Genomic DNA, 26,197 nt, shown 5'->3' with positions numbered 1-26,197 from the left:
GGAGAGAATTGACAGCCTTTACTGTTTTGAGTTCTCTCATCCATGACGATGATGCATCTCTCCTATTTAGTTTTTCTTTGATTTCTTTCAGTATACATCCTGTACTTGTTTTGTTAGGTTTATACTTGAGAATTTTATTTTGGGGAGAGCTGTTATAAATGGTATAGTTTCTTTAGTTTTGGTTTCCAGTCATTGGTATATAGAAACATGATTTATTTTTGTGTGTTAAAACCTTGCACAATAAATACATTTATAAGTTCTAAGTGTTTTTCTTCCATACTTCTTGGTTTTGTTTTTTTTTTTTTTTCCGGTAATTATGTCATTTGTGAATAAGAACATTTTTATCTCTTTCTTTACAATTTGTGTGACTTTTCTTTGTTTTTCTTGTCCTATTGACTTGACTGGGATGTTGAGTACAAAGTTGAATAGAAATGGTGACAGTAGCCATTCTTGCCTTGTTCCAGATCTTGGGGGAAAGCATGCAGTTTTTCACCATTAAACTTGGTGTTAGCTGTAAGTTTTTTATAGTTACTTCTTGAAGTTTCTTTATTGCTAGGTTGCTAAGAGGTTTTTTGTTTTTTTTTATATCATGAATGGATATTGAATTTTGTCATATGCTTTTTTTGCAACAATTGGTTTGATCATGTGATTTTTCTTCTTTTGCCTGTTTATATGATAGATTACATTGGTTGACTTTGTCATTGGTCAATCATGATGTATAACTCTTTCTATAGGTTTCTGTAGGTTGCTGAGGCTTCCCAGGTGGTGCTTAGTGGCAAAGAACATGCCTGCCAGTACAGGAGACATAAGAGACGTGGGTTTGATTCCTGGGTCGGGAAGATCCCCTGGAGGAGGGCATGGCAACGCACTCCATATTCTTGCCTGGAGAATCCCGTGGACAGAGAAGCAGGGCAGGCTATATGGTCCATGGGGTCGCAAAGACTCAGAGACAACTGAAACGACTTAGCAAATATAGGTTGCTAGAATAGGTTGTTTTATTTGCTAATATTTTGTTGAGGATTTTGATATTTTTACTCATGAGTGATACTGGTCTATATTTTCTTTTTCTGTACTGTCCTTGCAGTGTAATTTTTATACTACCTACCTGGGATCAGGTCAGATTTAATAGGTTAGGGGCACAGTCCTCCCCAAAACGCCTCATTTAAGACCCCAGCCGCAAGGTCCACAGTGTCCAGGCCATTTGTGCTTCTAACCAGTTGGCTACAAATTGGGGGTTCCCACTATCCCCTCAGATTTGCCAGAACACCTCACAGAATTCAGAAAAGTGCTTTACTTAGGGCTGTAAAAGTGCACTTAGTTTTATTAGAAAGGATGCAAATCAGGATAGTCTCAGAGTCCCTTGGGGTGAGCTCTGGCAGAGCCCCAACTGCAAAGCTTTCGCGGCTTCTGGATGCACCACCCTCTGCCATGTGAGTGTGTTTCACCAACCAGGGAAACTCAGCCCCAGTTTCGGGTGTCCAGGGGTTTTGTTGGGGCTTCATTTCATGGGTATGATTGATTGTGTAACCACATGATTGAACCCAGTCTACAGTCCCCATCTTCCCCTCTCTGGAGGTCAGGCTGAGATCACATGACTGATCTTAGTTGATCTTTCCAGTGTGACTAGCTGCTAATGCTGAAACTGCCCTCAGGCCAATCATGAATAAAATGGATACTCCTTTGGGACTTCCACTGCAGGGGGCGTGGGTTCAATCTCTGGTTGGGAACTAAGATCCTGCATGTGGCACAGTGCAGGCCAAAAAAAAGATACTCCTTTAACTGGGAAATTCCAAGGCTTTAGAGACTTTCTTCTTTCCAGCACTAGGGACAAAACCTAGCCAAATTCTTAATTATACAGCAGTCTGGTTTTATCATCAGGATAATACTGACTTCATAAAATGAATTGAAAAGTGTTCTCTCCTGTTCGTTTTCTGAAGGAGATTGTATGGAATTGGTGTCAACTTTTCTGTATTTGGTAGAATTCTCCAGTGAAAACATCTGGTCCTGGAGATTTCATTTGTGGTAGTTTTTAAACTAGAAATTCAATATCTTTAATAGTTGGAGAGCTATTCAAATTATTTCATATTGGGTGAGTTGTGGTAGTTTGTACCTTTTTGAGAAATTGGTATGTTTCATCTCAGTTGTTGAATTTACGCGTATAGAGTTGTTTGTGCTAAGCCCTTTAATGTCTGGTGTTTGTAGTGATACTCTTATTTTGGATACTGGTGGTGATTTGTCCTTTTTTGTTTATCAGTCTTGCTGGAGATTTGTTAATTAAATTTTTTCAGAGAACCAGCTTTTTCATTCATTTTTTTCTATTGTTTTTCTGTTTTCAATTTCATTGATTTCTTCTCATATCTTCATTTCTTTCAGCTGTGAAAGTGCAGTGACAGTTGGGTTTAGGTTTATTCTGCTTCTCCTCCTTAAGGTGAGAGATGAGATTTGAGAACTTTTCTCTATTAAAAAAACGCTGAAGTTGATTGGCAAGAATATTTAAGTTCTACTCTTAGCGAATTTATACTATACAGTGTTATTAGCTATATTTACTTCATTATATATTAGGTCTTCATACTTTATTCATCTTATAGCTGCAAGTTTGTACCCTTTTACCAAGCTCCCCCTCTTTTCCTCAGCCTCACTCAGCCCTTGGCAGCCACCTGTAATTGTGTCTCCTCTCTGTAATTGTGAGTTCAGTATTTTTTCCACATGTAAATATTACTGTGCAATATTGGTCTTTCTCTGTCCGGCTTATTTCACTTAGCATGTGCCCTCCAGCTTTATTCATGTTGTTGCAAAGCTGAATGATACTTTATTGTATTTATCTGTTGATGGAGAGACACTTGGGTTGTTTGTATATCTTAGCTATTACAAGTAAAATGAACTTGTAGTACAGATACCTCTTTGAGATAATGATTTTGTGTCCTTTGGATATATACCCAGAAGTAGAATTGCTGGATCATATGATAATTCTACTTTTAATTTCTTGAGGAACCTTCATACTATTTCCCATAGTGACTGTACCAGTTTGCATTCCCACCTACAGTATACCAGAGTTTCCTTTCCTCTGCTTCCTTGCCAGCATTTGTTATCAGTTGTAGTTTTGATAATGGACACCATAACAGATATGAAGTAATATCTCATTGTGATTTTGATGATGAGCACATTTGATTGACCAGTGATATTGAGCGCCTTTTCTCTTACTTGTAGGCCATTTGTATATCTTCTTTGGAAAAATTTCAATTCAGGTCTTGTGCCCATTTTAATTGGATTGTCTATTTTTTTGTTGTTGAATTGTATGAGTTCCTTGTCTGTTTTGAATATTAAACCCTTATCAGGTAAGTGATTTGTGAATATTTTATCCCATTCCGTAGGTTGCTTTCATTTTATTGATGGTTTCCTTTGCTCTGCAGAAGCTTCTCAGTTTGATATGGTCTCACTTTTTTATCTTGCTTTTGTTGACTTTGCTTTTGATGTCAGAGTCAAAAAATCATTGATGAGGCCAATGTCAAGAAGCTTACTCTTTATTTTCTTCTAGGAATTTGATAGTTTCATGTCTTCCATTTGTCTTTAATCCATTTTGAGTTGATTTTTGTGTATGGTGTTGAGGGTCCAGCTTCATTCTTCTTGAATATTGTTCTCTAGTTTTTCCCAACACTAGTTACTTGAAGAGACTATTCCTTTCCCCACTGTATATTCTTGGATCCTTTGTAGAAGATTCATTAACCATGGTTTATGAATGGGTTTATTTCTGGAGTCTGAATTCTGTGTCTTTGATCTGTGTGTCTATTTTTATGCCAATGCCATACTTCTTTGGATTACTATGGTTTTATAATATTTTGAGATCAGGAAATATGATGATTCCAGCTTTGTTCTTCATTCTCAAGATCACTTTGGCTAGTCAGGGTCTTTTGTGAGTCCATACATATTTCAGGATTGTCTTCTTTTTCTGTGAAAAATGCCATTAGAATTTTGATAGACGTTGCATTGACTCTGTGGATTGCTTTGGGTAGTGTGGACATTTTAATGATATTTAATTTTTTCTGTCCATGAATGTGGAGTGTCTTTTTGTTGGTTTGTGTCAGTTTCTGTCCACAAATGTGGAGTTTCTTTTTGTTGGTTTGTGTTCAGAGTCTTTTATCAGTGTCTTACAGTTTTCAGTGTACGGATCTTTAACCTCCTTGGTTAAGTTTATTTCTGAATATTGTATTTTTTGAGGTCATTCTAAATGGGGTTGATTTCTTAGAAAATTCTCTTTCAGATAGTTCATTGTTGGTGTATAGAAATGCAGCTAACTTCTGTATATTTTAATTTTGTATCCTGCAACTACTGATTTCTTCTATTAGTTCTGGCAGTTCTTGGGTGGAATCTTTGGGATTATCTATATATAAGAGTGTGTCATCTGGAAATGAACAATTTTACTTCGTCCTTTCCATTTTGGATGCCCTTTATTTATGTCTTTTTCTTGCTTGTTACCTCTACTGGAGGTAACTTAGGAAACTTAGGGTTTCCAGTACTATTTTGAATGGAGTTGGCAGGAAGGGGTGTCCTTATCTTGTTTTTGAGCTTAGAGGAAAAGCTTTTCACCATTGAATATGATGTTAGTTGGGGGGGTTATAATATATGGTCTCTTTATTATCTTGAGTACACCTTCTGTATCCAATTTCTTGAGTTTTTACCATGAAAGAATGTTAAATTTTTCCATTTTTTCATGCATGTATTGAAATGATATGGCTTTTATCTTTCCTTTTGTTAATGTGCTGTATCTTACAGATTTTCGTATGTTGAACTATCCTTGCATCCCAGGAATAACTCCCACTTGATATTCTTTTCTAATGTAAACATTCACAACTGTAAATCTCCCTCAGTACATTTTAGCTGTGTCCCACAAATGTATTTGTTGTAATTTTGCTTTTATTTAGTTTCTGTATTTTTAAAATTACACTCTGGACTTCTTGAACCTTAGACTGTTTAGAAGTGTATTACTTAATTTCCAGGTGTTTGGAAAATATACTGTTATCCCTGTTGATTTCTAGTTTTATTCCATTGTGGCCAGAGAATATATTCTGTATAATTTCTGTTCTAAATTTGTCAGTTTATTTTATGACCTAGAATATGGAGTGTCTTGGTGAATATTTATGGGCATTTGAAAAGAATGTATTCTTTTGTTGTTGAGGAGAGTGTTCTGTAAGTTCAGATCCTGTTGATTAATGGTACTGTTTAGTTCTGTGTCTTTGAAGTTTTTGTCTAGTAGTTGTGAGTGGGGTGTTGAAGTCTTCAATTGATAATTGTAGATTTTGTTGTTGCATGCGCATGTAGGATTGCTATGTGTTCTTGTGTTGGACTCTCTTATCATTATGTAATGTATGTCCTTTGTTCCTGGTCATTTTCTTTTTTGTTCTATCAGTACTTTGTCTGGTATTGGTATGATCATTCCTGCTGTCTTTTGATTAGTGTTAATATGGTATATCTTTTCTATTCATTTACTTTTAACCTACTTGTATCATCATATTTGAAGTAGTTTGATGTAGATAGCCTATAGTTAGTTCATACTTTTTGAATCTAGTCTGCCAAACTGTCTTTAATTGTTATGTTTAGACCTTTTACATTTAATGTAATACTGTTATGTTAGAGCTTAATTCTGCCTTTTATTTTTGCTTTTTGTTATTCCTTTTTTTTTTCCCTGTGTGTCACTTTTCCTGCCTTCATGTGGGTTGCTTGAACAGATTTTTAGAATTCCATTTCAGTTTTTCTTTCAGTTGAACTTTTAGGGTAGATCTAGTGGTGACAACTTTCTTTTTTCTGAGAAGATTTTGATTTTACCTTCATTCATAGTTTCACTGAATATGAAACCCTGGGTGACAATTCTTTTCTTTCAGCTCTCGAAAATGACACTGCCTCCAAATACTGGCCTCCCTAGTTTCTGATGAGAAATCCACTGTCATTTGAATCATGCTCGTCTACAAATAATGTCTTTTTTTTTAAACCTGCTTTCAAGATTTCTTCTTTGTATTTAATTTTGTAAAGTTTGATTATGATATGTTTTGGCATGAGTTCCTTTTAATCCCTATCCTGTTTGGATTTGCTCAGCTTCCTGAATCTATGGTTTGTGTATTTTGTCACATTTGGAAGATTTCATCCTTGACTTCTTCATATACAGCTGAGCCTTGAACATCGTGGGGGTTGGGCACCAGTCTCTTCACTGCTGTGTGCAGTCACCTTTATGTGTGGCTTTGTAGTCAGCCCTCTGTATCCACAGTTCCCTGTTCATGGATTTAACAAACCATGGATAGTGTAGTACTGTAGCATTTATTGGTAAAAAAAAAAAAAAAAAAATGCATATAAGTGAACCTGTGCAGTTCAAGCCCATGTTGTTCCGTGGTTATCTGTACTCTTTCAGCCCTCTCCTCTGTTTCTGTTTTAAATGACGGCCACTTTAGAATCCTGGTTGTGTGTGTGTGTGTGTCACTCAAGTTGTGTCCCACTCCTTTGCAACCCCATGGATTGTAGCCCTCTGGCCTCGTCTGTCCTTGGAATTCTCCAGGCAAGAATACCGAAGTGGGTAGCCAGTCCTTTCTTCAGGGGAGCTTCCTGACCCAGAGATCGAACCCTAGTCTCCTGTATTGCAGGCAGATTCTCTTTGAGCGACCAGGGAAGCCCTAAAATTCTGGTTAGATAAGTTGAATATCTGTGTCACTTGGGATTGGCACCTGTCAATTCTATTTGTTCATTGAAGTTAATTTAAGATTTTCCTGGTACTTGGCATGATGAATGCTTTTCAGTTGTATTCTGGGTTTTTTTTCTACGTTATGTTGTGAGATTCTGGATCCTATCTGATGCTCGCTTTGCAGTCCCCCAGTTTAGGTGTAGTGTACACAGGTCCAAGCAGCACCAGAGTAGATGAAAACAAAGGACCTACTTAAACTGTCTAGTTGCTGCTAGGCTGGGAGTTGAAATTCAGTTCTCCCTTGCTGGACCCTTCTGACACTGTCCCTGTCGGGAAAGAGGACTGCCAAGCTAGCATCACTGTGCATCGCTTCATCCTGCCTTTTTGCTGTCTTGTGGGATTGGAAGTTTAACTGCTCCATTGATATCACCTTAGTGGGGAAAGCTCATGGTCACTTGTCCTGCCTCACTGATAGGAGGTGGGACCATAAGTCCAACTTGCCTCAATGGCACTGCACGTGTAGTTTTTTTCTTTAGTGTTTGGTTAAAATTGGGCACATACTAACAAAAAAGTTTTCTGTTCTTTTGGCTGCTTTTCCCTGACCTTTGGCTAGAGAGACGGGGCTTTTCCTGAGGGTGTTTTTCATTTGTTTTTGATGTGTGCTTGTTGGCAGTTACAGGTTGGATGCTTCTTCAGCATGCCATTCAGGATGTATGGGAGACTCAAACCCAGGGAGTTCAGTGTGCTGCTCCGAAGTCCCAGGGTCCCTGAAGCATTTTGCCTTCTTTCTACCATTCAGTCTTTCTTTGTGTGTTGTATTACATGCCCTAGGATTTTTTAGTTGTAAGTGGGAGGACTGGCAAGGAATAGGGCTTACTCCATCTTGGCCAAAACAAATTATCTATGAGTCTTTGTTTCTTTATAATTGTGAAAAAATAGACATATCATAAAATTTACCATCTTAGCCTTTTTTTTTTTTTTTGGTTTCACTACACAGCTTGCAGGACCTTAAATTCCCTGACCTGGGATTGACCCCTGGGCAACAGCAGTGAAAGCACCAAGTCCTAACCACTAGACCACCAGGGAACTCTCCATCTTAGCCATTTTTAAGTGTGGTACAGTTTAATAATCTTAAGTACATTTGCATTGTTGTGTAACTGATCTCCAGAATTTTCTTCATCTTGCAAAGCTAATACTTATTACTGTTGAACAGATTTTCCACTCTCCCTCCTTTCCCCCAGTCCCTGGCAGCTATTGTTTCTTCTGCTTTCTGTCTTTATGAATTTGATTACTCTAGGTTCTTCTTATAAATGAACTCATACAGTATTTGTCTTTTTATGACTGGTTTATTTCACAAAGCGTAACGTCTTCAAGGTTAATCCATGTTGTAGCACGTGTCAGAATTTCCTTCCTTTATCAGGTGGAATAATAGTCCACTGTATGTGCAGTTGACCCTTAAAATAACATAGGTTTAAACTACCAGAATCCACATATATGTGGTTTTTTTCCATTGGTAAATACTACAGACCTACATGAGCCACAGTTGGTTGAACCTACAGATTTGGAACCACGGATAGGGAGGAATCGCAGGTCTGGAGGAATTATAGCTACGTCAGTCAATTTAGCTGACTCTTAAGTTGCTTGTGAATTTTCCACTGAGTGGAAAGTTGGTGCCCCTAACCCCTGAATTGCTCATGAGTCAACTGTATAGACCGCATTCTGCTTATCCCTTCATCTGTTGATGAAACTTGGGTGGCTTCCACATTTTGGTCATTGTGAATAATGCTCCTGTAAACCTGGGTGTACAAATATTTGAGACCCGCTTTTAATTCTTTGGGGTGTATACTCAGCAGTGAAGTTACTAGCTCATACTGTACTTTAAGTGTTCTGAGGGGTTGTCATACTGTTTTCAGTAAGCAGCTACACCAGTTTATATTCCCCCAAACAGTGCACAAGGAGTTCAATTTCTCTACCTCCTCACCTCTTGCCACCTTTTTTTTTTTTTTTTTTTTGACAATAGCCATTCTGATGGCTGTGAAGTGGTATCTCACTGTGGTTTCTGTTTGCATTTCCCTGATGACTAGTAATGTTGAGCATCTTTTCGTGTTCTGGTTGGCCATTTGTCATCTTTGGAGAAATGTCTGTTCAAGTCCTTTGCCCACTTTTAAGTCAGAGTTTTGGTTGTTGAAGTTCCTTGTATATTCTGGGTATTAACTCTTAAGTAATTGATTTGCAAATATTCTCTCCCATTCCTTAAACTGCTTCTTCACTCTCTTGATTATATTATTTGATGCACAGTTTTTAGTTTTTATGTAGTCTAATTAATTTTTACTTTTGTTTCCTGTGCTTTTGGTGTCATATCCAACAAATCATTGCCAAATCCAGTGTCATGAAGCTTTTCCTTCATATTTTCCTTTATATGAGTTTTAACTTTTACATTTAGATATTTGATCCATTTTGAGTTAATTTCTGTATATGGTGTAAGGTAAGAGTTCATATATTTGTCTCTTTTAACCTCAGTCTTAGTTTTAGATAACAAAAGCCTTTAATAGTAGAAGTTGTTAATAAGCACAAAATTCTAAACAAATTTGAGTTGCTTGGTTATTAGACATCTCTCTTGTTAACTTTGGTGACCTCCTAAGGCTTTCTGCAGTAATGCACACAAATGTAGTTCTTTTACATAAGTTACTTGTTTATAAAAATAACATTACTGTTTAAATTGCCTATGGTAGCCTTGAGTGTTGTATAAGAACACAGAAAAACAAGTAATAGAATAAGAGAGAAGCACCAGCATTCTGTTTTTGTTTTCTTTATAGTGTTCAGCTAGATTTCGTGGTATGGTGGAAAAAAACCCAGATAGGCAATTTTTAATCTGGATTTTGTTATTTATTAGCTCTGAGACCAAGTTGTCAAGTTTCTTTGGATCTCTTTTCATCTGTAGTGCCTCCTTCATAGTTATTATAGAGTTAAATAAGATAGTGTATATAGTCAATAAATGTGCATTTCTCTCCCTACATTGTGATTTTCGAAGAATGTATGTACAATTTATTTACAAAACTAAGTATCTGCATAATATTAAAATAGTTGTTTAAGTCATTTGAGTTTAAGTCATTGAGTTTTCAAAGTAAAGTGACAGTTACCCTTTACTATTTGTGAAGGAGGGTCTATTGAGCTTATAACTCTGAACACTTATAACTCGTACACCTTCCACCATATATATTATACTTTAATAAAAAGATTACTCTAAAAATAATGTACAGTATAGTGTTAACTAGATTTATATCTACATTGTGGGATCATGGTTAGCGTTTTTTTTCTCCTTTATACTTTCTTGTATTTACCAGATTTTCTGAACTGATCATGGTTACTTTTTAAATTATGTTTTAAAAGACATTTTAAAGGTAACTTCATACTGAAGTGTTTATAGATTAAATGGTATGCCTGGAATTGGTGTGTCATTGAACTGAATTCATTGAGGAGGAGAGCGTGAAGTGGGTGGAGGGTATAAGTGGAGTATGATCATTGATGAAGGTGGATAACGGGACACGGGGATTTGGTATATTATTCTCTACTGTCAAATGTGTTTGGAATTTTCAGTAATAAAAAAATTTAAAAACCTGTACACTGTGAAATGGGAGACTTAAAAAGGACTCAAGAATAAGATGATTTTCTTTTTTCTAAGAGGAGCAGTTTTTTTATCTCAGAGTTGCTCTGTGACATGTGGGATCTTCCCTGATCAGGGATCAAACCCATGTCTCCTACACTGGCATGTGGATTTGTTACTGCTGAGTCACCGGGGAAGCTCTGATCCACTCTTTTTTAGATTGTTTTCCCATGTAGGTCATTGCAGAGGATTGAGTTACAGGTTACCTGTGCTAGGTCCTGACTAGCTATTTTATATGTAGTAAGGAACCATAACTTTCTTCAATTCTCTAAAGCCTAAGAAAGGTGAGGAAACTGCAGAAGAAAAGGTTGAAGCTGGCAAAGATTGGTTCATGAGGGTTAAGAAAAGCTGTCTCTAGAACATGAAAGGGCAGGGAGAAGCAGGAAGCACTGCTGTAGAAGCTGCAGAAGTTTCCAGAAGATCTAGCTAAGATCACTAATGAGGGTGGCTGCACTAAAAAGCAGCTTTTCAGTATCGATGAAACAGCCTTGTATTGAAGAAGATGCCATCTAGGACTTTCATAGCTAGAGAGGAGAAGTCAGTGCCTAGCTTCAAGGCTTTGAAGGGCAGGCTGACTCCCTAGTTAGGGGCTAATTAATGCAGCTGGTGACTTTAAGTGGAATCCAGTGTTTATTTGCCATTATGAAAGTCCTCAGCGCCCTTAAGAATCACACTAAGACTCCTCTGCTTGTGCTCGGTCAGTGTAGCAACAAAGCCTGAGTGATAGCATATCTGTTTACAGCAGGGTTACTGAATATTTTAAGCCCACTGTTGAGACCTACTGGTTAGACAAAAGATTCCTTTCAAAGTATTACTACTCATTGACAGTATTCCTGATCACCGAAGAGCTCTGTTGGAGATGTATAGTGAGATTCATGTTGTTTTCATGCCTGTTAATAACACATTATCCATTCTGCAGCCCACAGATCAAGAAGTAATTTCCACTTTCAAGTCTTATTAGTGAAAAAATATGTTTTGTAAAGCTAAACCTGCCATAGTAGTGATTCCTTTGATGTTTCTGGGCAGAGTAAATGAAAACCTCTGGAAAGGATTCACCATTCTAAATGCAATTAACATTTGATTCATGGGAGCAGATCAAATACCAACATTAACAGGAGATTGGAAGAAGTTGATTTCAACCCTCATGGGTGACTTTAAGGAGTTTCAGAGTTCAGTGGAGGAAATAACTGCAGATGTGGTGGCAACAGCAAGAGAAGTAGAATTAAAATTGGAGCCTGAAGATGTGACTGAATTGCTGCAGTCTCATGATAAAGCTTTAACAGATGAGGAGCTGCTTTTTATGAATAAGCAAAAGAAAGTGGTTTCTTGAGGTGTAATCTATTCCTGATGAAGATGCTGTGAAGATTATTGGAATGACAACAAAGGATTTAGAATATAACATAAATTTTGTTGATACAGCAGCAGATTTTGAGAGGATTGACTCCAATTTTGAAAATTCTACTGTGGGTAAAACACTGTAAAATAGCATTGCATGCTACAGAGAAATTGTTCCTGAAAGGAATAGGCAATTGATGTGGCAGACTTCATTGATGTCTTATTTTAAGAAATTGCCATAGCCACCCCACTGAGCAACCACCACCCTGATCAGTCAGCAGCCATCAACACCAAGGCAAGACCCTCCACAAGGTGAAGGTTTGGATGATTGATAGTATTTTTTAGCAATAAAATATTTTTTGTTTTGTTTTGGGAGGGGCAGCACCACACTGCCTGGCTTTCAGGATCTTAGTTCCCAGACCAGGGATGGAACCTGTGCCTGTGCATTAAGAGTGCAAAACTATAACCACTGGATCACCAGGGGATTCCTACAAGTATTTTTCAATTAGAGTATGTACATTGTTTCAATTAGAGTATGTACATTCAATTTAGAGTAATGTACATAATAACGCTATTATGACCACTTAATAGATTACAGTATAGTATAAACATAACTTTTGTAGACCCTGGAAACCAGGCATTTGTGTGCCTTTATTGTGATACTTGCTGTATTGCAGTGGTCTGGGACTGAACCCTCCAGGATCTCCTGTATGCTTGCATACATTTATGAAGTGCTTTCATAAAGTCAAGCTTGGGTGGTTGCCTACTGGGTATTTATTGTTGTTTGTACTTTTTCATGTTTAAAACTTATCCCCAAAAAAGACTAAACCCAGCCCCAAACAAAGTACTTTCACACTTCCTGGATGCTCCTAATATTCTTATGAGTAGTTGTTTAGTTGCTAAGTCGTGTCCAACACTTTTGCGACCCCATGGACCGTAGCCTGTCAGGCTGCTCTGTCCATGGGATTTCCAATGCAAGAATACTAGAGTGCGTTTCCATTTCCTTCTCCAGAGCATCTTCCCAAACCAGGGATCAAACCCCTGTCTCCTTCATTGGCAGGCAGATTCTTTACTGCTGAGCCACTGGGGAAGCCCCATTCTTACAAGACAGAAATCTAAATATTAGTATGCCTATTTGAAAAGTCTATAAACTGAAGTTTAGAAAGGTCATACAGCGGCAGACCTGGGGTTTGACTCTGTCTTTTGGGGCTTCTAACCCATTTCTTGCTACTGTATTTTGCTTATGCACTCAAGTTGAAATAGAACTCAAGGCCCTGACTTACACAAGTGTAGTATTCTTTCCATGATCCCATAACTGTGGATTCTGCATATCTTCCTTTGAGCAGAATCTATGAAATGTCGATTGGTTATTTACCAGTAGGGATGTTAACACTGAGAACAATAACTGTTCTTGTTGATTTTCACTGTAGCCATTGCAAGTTGTTGATCGAAGACAGCCTCTGTGTTCCTTTCTGTCCAAATATTTAGTTCTGTTAAAGAACCATGTTCATAATTCGTAATTTCACTAAGTGTTTATTTTCACTTAGTTTTCTTTAAATTTGGCTTACCTATATTTATTCCTTTAGTATCATTAGATAGTCACTTGATCTGAATTCTATTGAGATTTTTTATTTTGTATTTTATACATGAAGTCAGGAAATGGGAAGAATTATTGAGTTGAAATGTTTACTATTCAAATTACGTTTCTAATTTTGATTTTCCAAAATAGGATTTTTTTTCTATTTATGAATTAACAGGCAGCACAGTGGTTTTTTGTTTTGTTAGAACTTGTATGGCACATTGGAAAACTACTAAAACAGCGTTGTTCTAAAATTAATATTCTTTTTAAATTAATATGTCATTGAAATTTAGTCATTTGATTTAGGCTTATTCCATAGCAAAGCCACACTTAAACCATTCTAAATCCTTCTTGTTATCTTGGGTAAGTCACTTCAGGTTTTTTATTCAGGTTATTTAATCTGTAAAATAGACATGTTGACAGTACTGTCTGCTGTTCTAAGAATTAATACATATGTAGAACTTCTTGGTAAATTGTAACATGCTACACAAATACAGGATATTTTTGTTGTTTATTAGACTTGTTTGTATTTGTGTGATTTTGGTGAACTAATCAACAGTTTTCATTATCTTAGAAGACATTTCTCACCGATCTCGGTATTATTGATGTACCACACATTGAAGAAACAGTTTCACTCTATTAGAATTTTTCATTCCTAGTTTTAAGTTATTTACCATGGGAAACTTACTTAAGTACATTAGAGAACTTAAATTTCAGTAGTATGCCATGTCTGCAGGGAATGTTCCAAAATCCCCAGTGAATGCTTGGACCAGTGGGTACCTATTGAACCATCTGTATACTGTGTTTTTACCTAAACGTACATACCTATGATACAGTTTAAGTACAGTAAATTATGAACAATTAACATAGAATAATTAAAGCAATATAAGGTAATAAGATTATGTAAGTATGGTCTCTTTCTCTAAATATATCTTATTGTAAAAATTTAATGCCTTTTCCATCTTAACTTAGCACTCAACACACTGGCTGTAACTTTTGCAGTTTGAGGTGTGACAGCAAAATTAACACAAACTTCTTTCTCTTTCTTCCCAATTTTGTGTGTCGAAGGTTCGTTTTTACCAAAGATCTTAGCAATCTCAGCCTTCAGTTTTTTTTTTTCTTTCCTTATTAAGTCAAGAACTTACTCCTTGTCACTTAAAGAAAGCATATTTAGTTAAGTACACGCGTGCACAGTTGTGTCCTGCTCTTTGTGACCCAATGGACTATAGCCCACCCTGTTCTTCTGTCCATGGGATTTCTCAGGAGAGATTACTGGAGTGGGTTGCCATTTCCTCCTCCAGGGGATCTTCCCAACCCAGGAACTGAACCCACAACTCTTGCTTCTAGGGATCAAACCTGTGTCCCTTACATTTCCTGCATTGGCAGGTGGATTCTTTATTACCGCACCACCTGGGAAGCCCAAAAGAAAGCACTTTAAGTGAAGCTAAAACTTCTCTTTGCCAGCATCACTGCTCTTGCACCATGAGGCCATTTTTCAGTCACATATGGGTTAACTTGAACACAGCACTGTGATACCATCTGTGAATATTCATCCTGATAACCAAGAGAGATAATAAGTCAGAGCAGGGAACTCTGAAGAGATGGATGGTTCATGCCCTTGATGGGACCAAGTAGGATGGTGTGGGTCAGCACAGGATTTCATCACACTGCTCAACATGTCATGCAGTTTAAAACTTCTGTTTATTTCTGGAATTTTCCATTTAATATTTTCAAACTGCAGTTTACTGTGGGTAATTGAAATTTCAGAAAGGGAACCGTGAAAGGGGATCTACTGTACATGTAATCTTTGGCTAGAAATCAGGGTCTAAATTTAAAAGTTGTACAGTGCCTTTCTATTACAAGTAATGAATGATCTTTTCAAATGTTAACTTAGGGAATTGTAAGTTTGAGTGATTGTAAGCTGATTGTGGCTCTTGTATCCAGTTTTTATTTAAGTGGGAGCATCCCATCTCACCCCCTTAGATGGCTGCTCCTGTTTTATGGTGGTAATTTCACTTTAAACCTTTATTCTGAAAATTCCACCAATATTCAACCCATTGAGGACAGTTAGAATGTTTGCAGTCAGAATTTTGCCCTTCTTTTTGACACATCTTCCAGAACCATATTGGGCTTCCCAGATAGCTCAGTTGGTAAAGAATCCTCCTGTCAGTGCAGGAGACAAGTGTTTGATCCCTGGGTCAGGAAGAGCCCCTGGAAAAGGAAATGACAACCCACTCCAGTATTCTTGCCCGAAGAATTCCATGGACAAGGGAGCCTGGCTGGCTGTGGTCACTGGGGTCACAGAAGAGCTGGGCTCGACTTCGCGACTAAGCACACAAGCACACTGGAGCCAGAGAATCAATGGGGCTCTGCTGGCTTCCCGTGGGGAGGGCAGGAATATTGGCTTTTGGATGAAAATCTATTCTTCTCCCTTTCATATTTCAGAAAAGAGCCACGCCTATCTAGTCCTGACTGGGATACAAAAACATTTATTTGGAATTCAGCAGGAAATTTGGTAATATAAAGGACTGCTCAGTTTGGTTTATGGTGCTTCTTTCCTTTTATAGAATACTGCAAGGTAAATTTTAGCTTAGCTCAGGGCAAAATGATTACAAATACATGATCAGTAAACTTTCTAAGCTGTGTAAGAGTACTTAGATTATTGCATTGGTAGCTGTGACAGTTGTTATTGTAAGCCATGGCGATCAATAAAATCTTACAGTATAAGATCTTTTTGCTTCTTTTGGATTGGAAGGAAGATGGTAGTGAGAGTGGTAGTGTAAGAAGAAGTTATCTTTCTGTTTTCTGGGTGCTAAAAAGAAACGTCAGCTGGTCTTTTGTTTTAAATTACTTTGTACTTCATAGCTATCAACTATTTATATATGATTTAGTCATAATTTTGTAAATGAATTTTGCAGAGGACCTCTAGGTCCTGAGGAGGCTGATAAATACATTACAAAGGTCCTGAGAAGGCTGATAAATACATTACAAGGGTAGAAGTCCAGGCTGCATTTCTATACCTGTTAACCAGCTGGATTCCAATTGCTCAGAATCCACTGGAACTTTCCACATTCCTGGCAGGTTTTCTTTTTTTGTATATGTACTCCTCAGTTAGCTCTCTCCCCCATTTGCCAGAGTTATTTCAAACCCCAGTCTCCTCCGCCTCCTTAGTCCTTTCTGAGGAGGCCCAGTTACCTATTGCTGTGTGATAAACCAGTCCAAGACTTAGTGGTGTGAATCAATGACCTTTTTATTACGCTCAGAGCCTCTGTGTGTCAGGAATTCGGGTGAGCCACGTTGCTGCTCCAGTGTCGGGAGTCTCAGCTGAGAAGACACAAATGCTGGGGGAGACATGAATGGCAGAGAACTGGAATCCTCGGGAGGCTTCTTCACTCAACGTGTCTGGTGCCTGGGCTGTAATGACTTGAAAGCTGGGCTCAGCTGGTGGTGTTGACTGAACAATTTACATACAGCTTTCCCATGGCTTGGACTTCCCACATCAGGGCCTTTATGTTCCATGAGTGGGTGTCTGGAGACCCAGCAATCCAGGAGAATTGGTCAGGAGATGCTTGGCCTTTTCTGACCTGAATCTTTGTGGTGTTCCCTGTCACTTCCATTGTATGCTGTTGGTTATGAATGAATTTCCGAGGCCAGCCATACGTAAGGGGGATGAAATTAGACTGTCTCTCTTGGTGGGGTGTGCAAGGTCACTTTGCAGAAGGGCATGTGGGGGTGGAAAATAGTGACCATTTTTGAAAACACAGTCTGTCACAGTATCTCTTGATCTTCAAATTCATATACCTGAGTGTCTGCTGAATGATGCCACTTGAACATCCCCATTGCTTAAAACAAAACATGACCAAAATTTTCCTCATCCTCACCCCTGCACCTTCACCCCAACTTGTTCACAGGGAGAAAACTGTGTGATTAGTGGTACCTTTATTATCCAGTTAGGCAAGCCCCATCTTCTCTTCTTGCTCCTTTTCCTCCTCCTAGATAAATGAGATTGCTTCATTCTTTTTCCTCCCACGATGTCCATGGAATGACATTTACTCATCCCTGGTGTCACAGCTTTTGTTCAAGCCATTATCTCTTTTGTAAATACTGTTAACATTCTATTTAATGCCTGTATTTTTGTTTAATCCTTAACTGTATGAAATGTGATGCTAAAGTCATAGAATTGGCTTTGAAAAAGTAAACCTAACAGAATATATATACATCCAAAGGCATGTTATTTTTCAAAGTGATCCCTTAAATTTATGTAGTATTTTAGAAATGTTTTGTTTAAAATTGCTTAAATGTATAGTCATCGTTAGTCATCGTTGATCCAAATTACTGCTTTTAATTAATCCTATGTCATTTTTGTAGTTTGGGTTACAGACTTCTTTCAGATTCTAATGAGAGTTACATACTTTTTCTAAAACACTGCTTGCACACTCACAATTTGCCATGATTTGCAGAAGCCCTGAATTTAAGAACTTTTGTTTTGAGGTCACATACCATTCTTCATGCTTGGCTCCAAACCACTTGTGGTTAATTGGTGGTTAGAATTTGATTCCTTTTCTAGAGATTTTTTCCTTCTATGAGATTATTCATTTAAAAGAAGGAAGCAGGCAGGAAAGAACTGCAAACAGTGAATTCCACAAATATTTTTGAATACTGGCAGTATTATGATAATCGAAGCATAACCTCCCACAGTTACTGCTTTGAAAGAGACAGTACATTGGCCATGTAAGTTCTAATATGTTTATTACAGACTCTTCATTTGGCTTTGTCTTTCCTGAGATTGGGAGCTTCCCTGGTGGCTCAGATGGTAAAAGCGTCCGCCTGCAATGCGGGAGATCTGGGTTCCATCCCTGGGTTGGGAAGATCCCCTGGGGGAGGAAATGGCAACCCACTCCAGTACTCTTGCCTGGAAAATTCCATGGATGGAGGAGCCTTGTAGGCTACAGTCCATGAGGTTGCAAAGAGTCGGACAAGATTGAACAACTTCATCTTCACTTTTCCTTAGATTCAGCTTCCCTTGTGGTTCAGCTGGTAAAGAATCCGCCTGTAATGCGGGAGACCCGGGTTCAGTCCCTAGTTTGGGAATAACACCTGGAGAAGGGAAAGGCTACGCACTCCAGTGTTCTGGCCTAGAGAATTTCATGGACTGTATAGTCCATGGGATCACAAAGAGTCAAACACAGCTGAGCAACTTTCACTTCACTTTCTTAAATTATCAGTTTGCATTGAGTGAGTAAGTGCTGTTGCTCTGTAGGCTGTAAGACAGTGATGTCATGAGAAGTGAAGTGATACCATGAGAGGTAGATATAAATCACATGTATCATGTATATGCATTTTAATAGAATTTCTTGAAATCTGTATAAATGTCATTTTGAAGTTTATATTGTACTGTCAGTGGGGGAAAAGAAAACTGCTCAGCAAGTTGATGGAACTCATGAGAGAGAATATTGAATATACTTGGGGAACCAAGTACATAACTTGCTTGTGATCAATTGGTGTTTTTTTTTTAATAAATCATTCTTTCCTGCTCATTAAACAAGTCCTGTGCCTTATTAACTGTTCTGGTAATTTAATATACTTTGTTTCAGTAACTTAATGTACCTGAAAGGAATAAAACTTGTATTTCTTTTAAAATACTTTAAAATCTATACTTTTTATGCTAATTTACACTGATCTATTTCCTCCAATTTTTAACCTTTTCCTTCTATGTATAATACAGTGGTTGTTTTTAAGGTTTTAAAAACATTATATAAAAATGATTGTGAAGGGATAGGGCGAGTTAATGGCTAGAGAGACAATGATTCCTGAAAAAATTTCAGTATTAAAGTGTTATGACTACATATTTAAAAATAACTAAATATCACTAAACAAACAAATCCAGTGTCTGGTTTTTGTCTTACTTCAGCTCAAGAGTAAGGACTTTTATTATCACATCTGGTATTGTCTGTTTGCGTCGTCTAGTGTTTCCAGAGCAATGTCAGAACTATTTTGCTGTTTGTGGTCATCCTTGTAATGATTCTGACTTTAATGGGAAAATATTTCACAGTTAAGCACCCAGAGGTTTTGAATTTGAGTATACTATTTCTTAATTTGATACTTTAGTATTTTGTTTCTTCTGGGTTTTTTTTCCTTTAATAATTGAGAATTAATTAGCTTACAGTTGAGCCTTGAACAGTGCAGATTTGAACTGCATGAGTGCACATGTACATGGATATTTTTCAGTAGTAAATACTACAGTAGCACACAGTCCTTTGTAGATTGAATCATGGATACAGCAGAAGTGGAGGGCTGACTATAATTTAGCCCTCACCTTGTTCAAAGGTCAACTATACTTGATTCTACTGTTGAAGGCCAACCTGAAGCAAACTCTTTTCAAGCCCTGATTCATCAGAGAGGCAGTTTCCTTGAATGAGGTGTTACTGGGCACTTATTACAAGTTAAGAAATAAGTTAGTCCGTGTAAAACGTAATAGTGCTTATCCTATAGTAAATACTCAATAATTATGGTTATTATTAATGTTATATTTGAATGCTTTTCTTACAGATTTCCTATAGGTTTACTCAATTAACCAGATTCCTCAATTTATTATTAAATTTAAGGTTATTCTGTGACCCAGGTACAATTCCTCAAATTTACCTCATCTCTTATGGATATAAACAGCAAAAGGGAAATCTTCCCATTAAATTGGGCATGTTATGTTATAGTGCCTTGTATAGTCATAAGTAGAAAAATTGGTTAAATATCAACACATCTGTAACATGAAGTTATATATCAAGTTATATCAAGAAGTTATAGTCCTGGCCTGATAATCTCCTTGAGATAATCCCAAGGGGGTATCTTGAGTTATTTTCCTTACCCACATGTGCCTTATATTTTGTCATTTGAATACAGTATACATATTCTGTTCTTAATACTAATGCCTCTGGTTAATGCAAATACTAACTTGACCCTCCTCCCCCAAGAAAAAACTACTTTGAGAAAAGGAAATGCTTTGAAAATTAGTTATCTGTAATTTGTACCTATTCTTGTGGTTGTTAATGTATGTTCCTCATAAGTCTTATAGAATTATATTATTTGTGTAAATTAATATATTTGGCAGCAACAGAGTTTTAGTACCTGATAATTTTTGAAATTGTATTCTTCCCAACATCTTATAGAAGTTATAAATCAAAGCCTGTAATCAAATTAGTTTTATGATCTTTCTCTTGTCAAGTTTTCTAATGTATGCTTCTTTTCTCCCCCCGCCCCCAACCAGAGGAAATAAAAGCGGAAACTGAAAAGCAGAGGTTTGTGGGGTTTTTTTTCCTTCAGTAAAAATAATTTGCAAACTTAATAGTCTTGGCAAAATAATAATGTAATCATCTCTGTTGGATGTGGCAGATTTTCTGTATGTGGTCTTTATAATAAAATCAATTTTTAAAAAATGATTTTGAGAAATATTATAAACATAAATACAAAAAGATTTTATAAATAAGGGTATTTCTGAAATACTGTAAGATATGCTTTGTCTTTGCTTAAAGACTGATTCATTTTTAGAAAGATTACTAAATATTTAGTAACCTATATAATTTAAAAATTAATTGTTTAAATAATTTCCTTGCATTTAGTTATAGCTTTGATGACTAGCTTATGACCTATAGCAAATCACTTAACTTCTCTGGGCTTTGATTTCCTCATGAAATACAAGAAAATGAAGATTGGTTTAGCACAGTGCCTTTTAGAACTGGAATTTGAGAATATCATCAAGATGATGAATATGATATTCTAATCAAACTCTTCGTTTTTCCTTTAGTCCTCCTCATGGAGAAGCAAAAGCTGGATCAAGCACCCTTCCACCAGTGAAATCAAAGACAAATTTTATCGAAGCAGACAAGTACTTCCTCCCCTTTGAATTGGCATGCCAGTCCAAATGTCCCCGCATAGTCAGTACATCTCTAGATTGTTTACAGGTATGTATAAAATGGCACTATCTAAAAACCCTCTAATTTGTATGTATTCCTATATATTACAGTTGATGAATAGCTCAGGCATTTTCTGTGAAAGCCTTGATTATTCTTTTTATGGTAAGAAACTAAATGGATTCTTACACTCAAGAGAAACAGTAGTTGCAAAAAGATGTTTCTAGTTTAAGGGTAATACAAATCATTAGTTAGCTTAGTGAGAGGCAGTCTCTTCTAAGGTTATTAATAATGAAAGTTAACCTGCTGGTGATTTTATATATCTCATTATTTGCAGTGATTTTACTAGATGCTTGCTGTTTTATGTAAAGCAGTAGGTTAATATTAACAGTTCAATATTTATACTTACTACAAAACTTTAGCACTGACCTTTATTTATGTCAGAAAATTCTTTTCTGTCTTCTATTTTACTTACACAGACAAACATGCGTGCATGTGTGTATACACATTCTCTTAGATATTTGTGAGACAAACCTCCAGAGAAAGAGTCCTTCTCTTTTCCGCTATTTTCACTGTTTGGGGATTATATCTTTTAAACTGACAGTTGAGTGGAAAAGATCATATGATTTGTTGTTAAGATAGGTTAAGGATAAGTTCATTTGATTTGTCACCTTGTTTTCTCTGACAAATTAAAATTATAATATCTAAGGCCTTCCTTCCAGGGTTGTAATGGTAATGATACATGAACAGATCTGTGATACATTATGGCGAGTGTGTGGAAATTGGGTTTTCAGCATATTCACAGATCTAATTTGAAAAAAGATTTGGGTCGTTTGAGTGTGTTAAGATAGCTTTCACAAAAGCAGTATCAGTAATGTTTGGATAGAAAGCAGTGAGTTGTTACAACTCATCAGAGACAAGTTCTAAGGCCTGCCTTTGTCAAAGTATTGCCTGATGGTTTTGTTATCATTATTTTCCTGTTTTTGTGATTATTACAAGTGTAAATGATTTCACATGCTTATAGCTAATAAAGCTTTCTTCAGGAAAAGTTGGTATAGCCTTGACTTTTACTATATCTTAATGTTTTTGTGTAGAAACTTTAACATATAATCAATTTGTATATTATAATTTTAATGTGTATTTCATTAGTGTGTGTATATATATATATATTTGTTAGCTTAATTAGGATCTTTATCTTCTTTCTTGGTTTCAGAAACTTATTGCTTATGGGCACTTGACTGGCAATGCTCCAGATAGTACAACACCAGGCAAAAAATTAATTGATAGAATTATTGAAACAATTTGTGGCTGTTTCCAAGGTCCTCAAACAGATGAAGGAGTTCAGTTACAAATAATAAAGGTAATTAATTATAAGAACTGAATTTGTTATTCATTATCTGTACTTTTTAAAATCAAATGCCTTTTACCTTGAGAGCATTGGGAAAAGTCATTTTATGTGCTTTCCAGATAAGATAAAGTTCATTTGGGGGCTTTTTAGATTCTATTTCAGGGGATTACATTGTTAAATGCTGAGAGTTCACTAGGGGAAGATTGTTATTTTGAAGGTCCCAGTTTAGGCCCCCAGAACCTTCCAGAGCTTTTCAGTTTCTGGCATGATTTTATCGTTTGAGCTTTAGGGTCCTGTGTGAAGGTCCTGTGACCCTTCTAGTTTCTTCTTCTCCTGTCATACCCCTTGTAGTCTGCCTTCTAGTCCCAGGCTTCACCATGTGAAACACTTGTGCACCAGTTTCCCTGCTTCCCTTGCACCTGTCAGTCTGCTGAACCTGCTCAGGTAATCCTGGCCTAGGTTTGTGCTCTGATACACCTGGATCATTAAACTCCTTTAAAGAAAAATCACTCATTTGTGTTTTCAGTCTGCTGTGTAAATACTCAATTTTTAATGTTACTGCTAATAATGGTGGTGCTATGTTGATTTGTCAGCAAAATTTTCTTGTACTATTAGTACTTTAGTTTACATGTATAATGTATTCCTCCATAGTTTACATGTATAATGTGTTCCTCTATAGTTTACATGTATAATGTGTCCCCTCTGAGCTTTTCAGTCTCATAGCAGCATTCTCTTCATAAGTCATAAAATATCTTGATTCTAAAAAAGCGATCCAGTTTGGCCTCTCATTTGCAGTTTCATGTCAGTTGTGGTTTGTTTACTGTGTGCTCGATGTTGACCTGCATAGTGCTGAACAGCATATTAATGGAAGGACAAAAGATACCAGTCCTTGCTTTTGAGAAATTGAGTAACATGTGACAGTTCACATAAGTTAAAGCTGTTCATTATATTGGAGAATTCACCTTAGGATTATTTTAAATGTTTTATTTTAAAACATTTGTAAGTATCTTCAACAATAACAGTAACACACTGAGTTCAGTCTATAAGTTAGATCTCAGAAAAATTTGGAAGTGAATAGGACACAATATGTATTCTGTAAAGTTGACATTTAGTTCAACAGATACATCATATGAAGCATATATCTGTGCTATACTATGACAGTATTAATGCTGTGCATTTTAGTAGACTAAAATAATATTTCTGTTAAAATGACACAGCTGATGATCTATTTAAGGTAGGTAGAAACTCTTGTATACTTTACCTTAAAGTGGTAATGGTGTCTGAAAGTTTTAATTCTGATACAAAAAATAGCCATGTATTTTTTTTTTTTTTTAAATTTTTTATTAGTTGGAGGCTAATTACTTCACAGCCATGTATTTTTGTGTTGAAAATCTGGATGTGAAAAATTGCTTTATCTTAGTTTTCTTTTTTTTTTTTTTAAAGGCTTTACTAACTGCAGTAACATCTCAACACATAGAAATTCATGAAGGAACTGTACTGCAAGCTGTGAGAACATGTTACAACATATATCTAGCAAGCAAAAATCTCATCAATCAGACAACAGCCAAAGCTACTCTTACTCAGATGTTAAATGTTATCTTTGCACGCATGGAAAACCAAGCAGTAAGTATTAAAAAATGAGAGAGATGGTATAGAACACCACAGGCATCAACTATAGAAAAGATTTTGCAAAAATTATAATAAAATCTTTTGTGACTGTGCAGAAAATATCTTCATTTATAGTTTCATGTACTGGAGATGTGTGGTATTGTTTTGTTTTGACTGGCTTACTGACTTGTTTAGTTTCGGATTAAAATTTTTTTTTTCATCACAAATAGAATTTGAAAGATACATATTGATTGGCAGAAGCCATTACACATTGTCTGTCTCATGATCTGAAGTATCACCCAGACCACCGTGGCACGGTGTGGGAGGGGACTCTACTGGGAGGTGAGGGTCAGAAGTGGAGACGGTTGGTGGCCGTCCTAGGAAGACTGGCTTTCACACTGCTCTGGATACTCTTTCATACTTTACTTTTTGCAGTCAGCATTATTTCCTGGAAAGCATTCCATGTCTACCCTTAGAAAACTTCCTCATTCTTTTTGACAGATGGTGTAGTACTCAAGGATGTACCATAGTCTATTCAGTCACTCTCCTGTGTTTTAGATTATTAGCATTGGATTATTGCTCATATTTTACAACCACAAAAAATGGTTTTGCTGCTTTTTGAAGAAGTGAATGAGACTATCACTTTTTAATAACAGAAATATAAGAAATACAAATTTTATTGGTTTGACTTGTTCAACAAATCATGCTATGTTTTCTTTATGTTCTTGGCACTGTTCTTGTTCTCAGTTATACAGTGCTGAACATAACCAGCGCTAAATGACCATTACTCTCAAAGAGCTTAAAGTCCGTGGAGCATAGAGGGGAAAGTGAGTGTTAAATAATCACACAAATAAATATATAGCTGAATTATGATAAAGACTATGAACATGTGTCAAGTTATGAAGCATATTTACTCCTGTGCTATGGATAATTAGAGAAAAGTAGGAAAGGGAAGAGAGTGAAAAATAAAAGGGGGACAGAGTGATTTTCCACGTATGCTAAAATATTCTAAGCTGGAAGTGTAATTCATTTATATATACTACTGATAACTTGTCCTTGCCTTTCCAAATAAAATCACTATAAAGTGTTCAGTTCTAAAGTTATTTTAAAGGAGAAAATGCTAGTTTCTTTCTCTAGAGTGGTCGTCTTCAATTGGAGGTACCCAAAGCCACTTTTGAGACACTTACTGGGGTGAGTCATGACCTGTCATGGACTGTGATGTTGCTAAACCCTGTTCAGTATACCAGCCAGCGTCCACCCCATCCCAACCCCACTCACATATAACAAAGGATTATCTGATCCAAATGTCAGTAGTACTGATGGTGAGAAATCCTGCTCTAGAAAGTGTGAGAGTATATAGAAAATGTTTAAAGGTTATTTTCAGGAGCCTTTCTAGAATTTATACAAGTCTGGGATAAGTAGAAAAAAGCTAGAATTCAACACTGTGCTTGTCTGTAGTTCCAAAGCGTGTGCGTGCCCTACTAAACCATGGTAGATTAGCTGAGGTTAGGCTGAGGGCGAGACTGCGGGTCATGGGTTCCTCGTTGTTCATTTGGAAGTTGACTTTCTCATAAATGGGCTGAAGCTTTGGTTTGAGAAGTCTCTTCTGATTCTGTGTGCAACTTGTCATGCCCATCAGTTTCCTTATCTGTAAAACACGGGAGTTAGATGGTGTAGATTATAAGTCTCTTCCTACCTTTTGAGGATTAAAATATTTTAATTCAACTTTAATTTATAAATTCATATAGCTAATTCTGATATTTCCACATAACCTTGAATTTTTAATTTTTCAAAATTAATTTTTATTGGAATATAGTTGCTTCACATGTGTTAATTTCTGCTGTTCAACAAAGTGAATTAAAAAGAAAAAAATATATATATACACACATATATACCCCCTTTTTTAGTTTTATGGTACACATAACCTGGAATGTTACTAGGAGTATGAAATGTTCATATATGACACTGTAAAGTATTTATCTTTGTGGAAATTAATTTTGTGAGAATGTTTCTTATTAGGTCATGAAGACCAAAAGAGATGTGTTTAAAAGCAATAAAGTGCTAAAAAATGAAACGCTGTGATCTTGATTATTAC

The 26,197-nt window shown here is 36.6% G+C and overlaps 1 protein-coding gene across 1 annotated transcript in view; it reads left to right on the top strand.

The window, feature by feature from the left end:
• ARFGEF1 (ADP ribosylation factor guanine nucleotide exchange factor 1) overlaps positions 1 to 26,197 on the top strand; it is a 127,100-nt gene that overhangs the window by 26,040 nt on the left and 74,863 nt on the right. Inside the window, exons 2-5 of the mRNA XM_043483469.1 lie at positions 20,504 to 20,534; positions 21,041 to 21,197; positions 22,360 to 22,506; positions 23,938 to 24,117. Of these exons, the coding sequence (XP_043339404.1) occupies positions 20,504 to 20,534; positions 21,041 to 21,197; positions 22,360 to 22,506; positions 23,938 to 24,117 (515 nt within the window). The remainder of the gene's footprint in view (positions 1 to 20,503; positions 20,535 to 21,040; positions 21,198 to 22,359; positions 22,507 to 23,937; positions 24,118 to 26,197) is intronic.

Source organism: Cervus canadensis, chromosome 12, assembly GCF_019320065.1.
Source record: "Cervus canadensis isolate Bull #8, Minnesota chromosome 12, ASM1932006v1, whole genome shotgun sequence".
Taxonomy (NCBI): domain Eukaryota; kingdom Metazoa; phylum Chordata; class Mammalia; order Artiodactyla; family Cervidae; genus Cervus; species Cervus canadensis.
The sequence above is the reverse complement of the archived record's forward strand: the minus strand, read 5'-3'. Positions and strand labels throughout refer to the sequence as shown.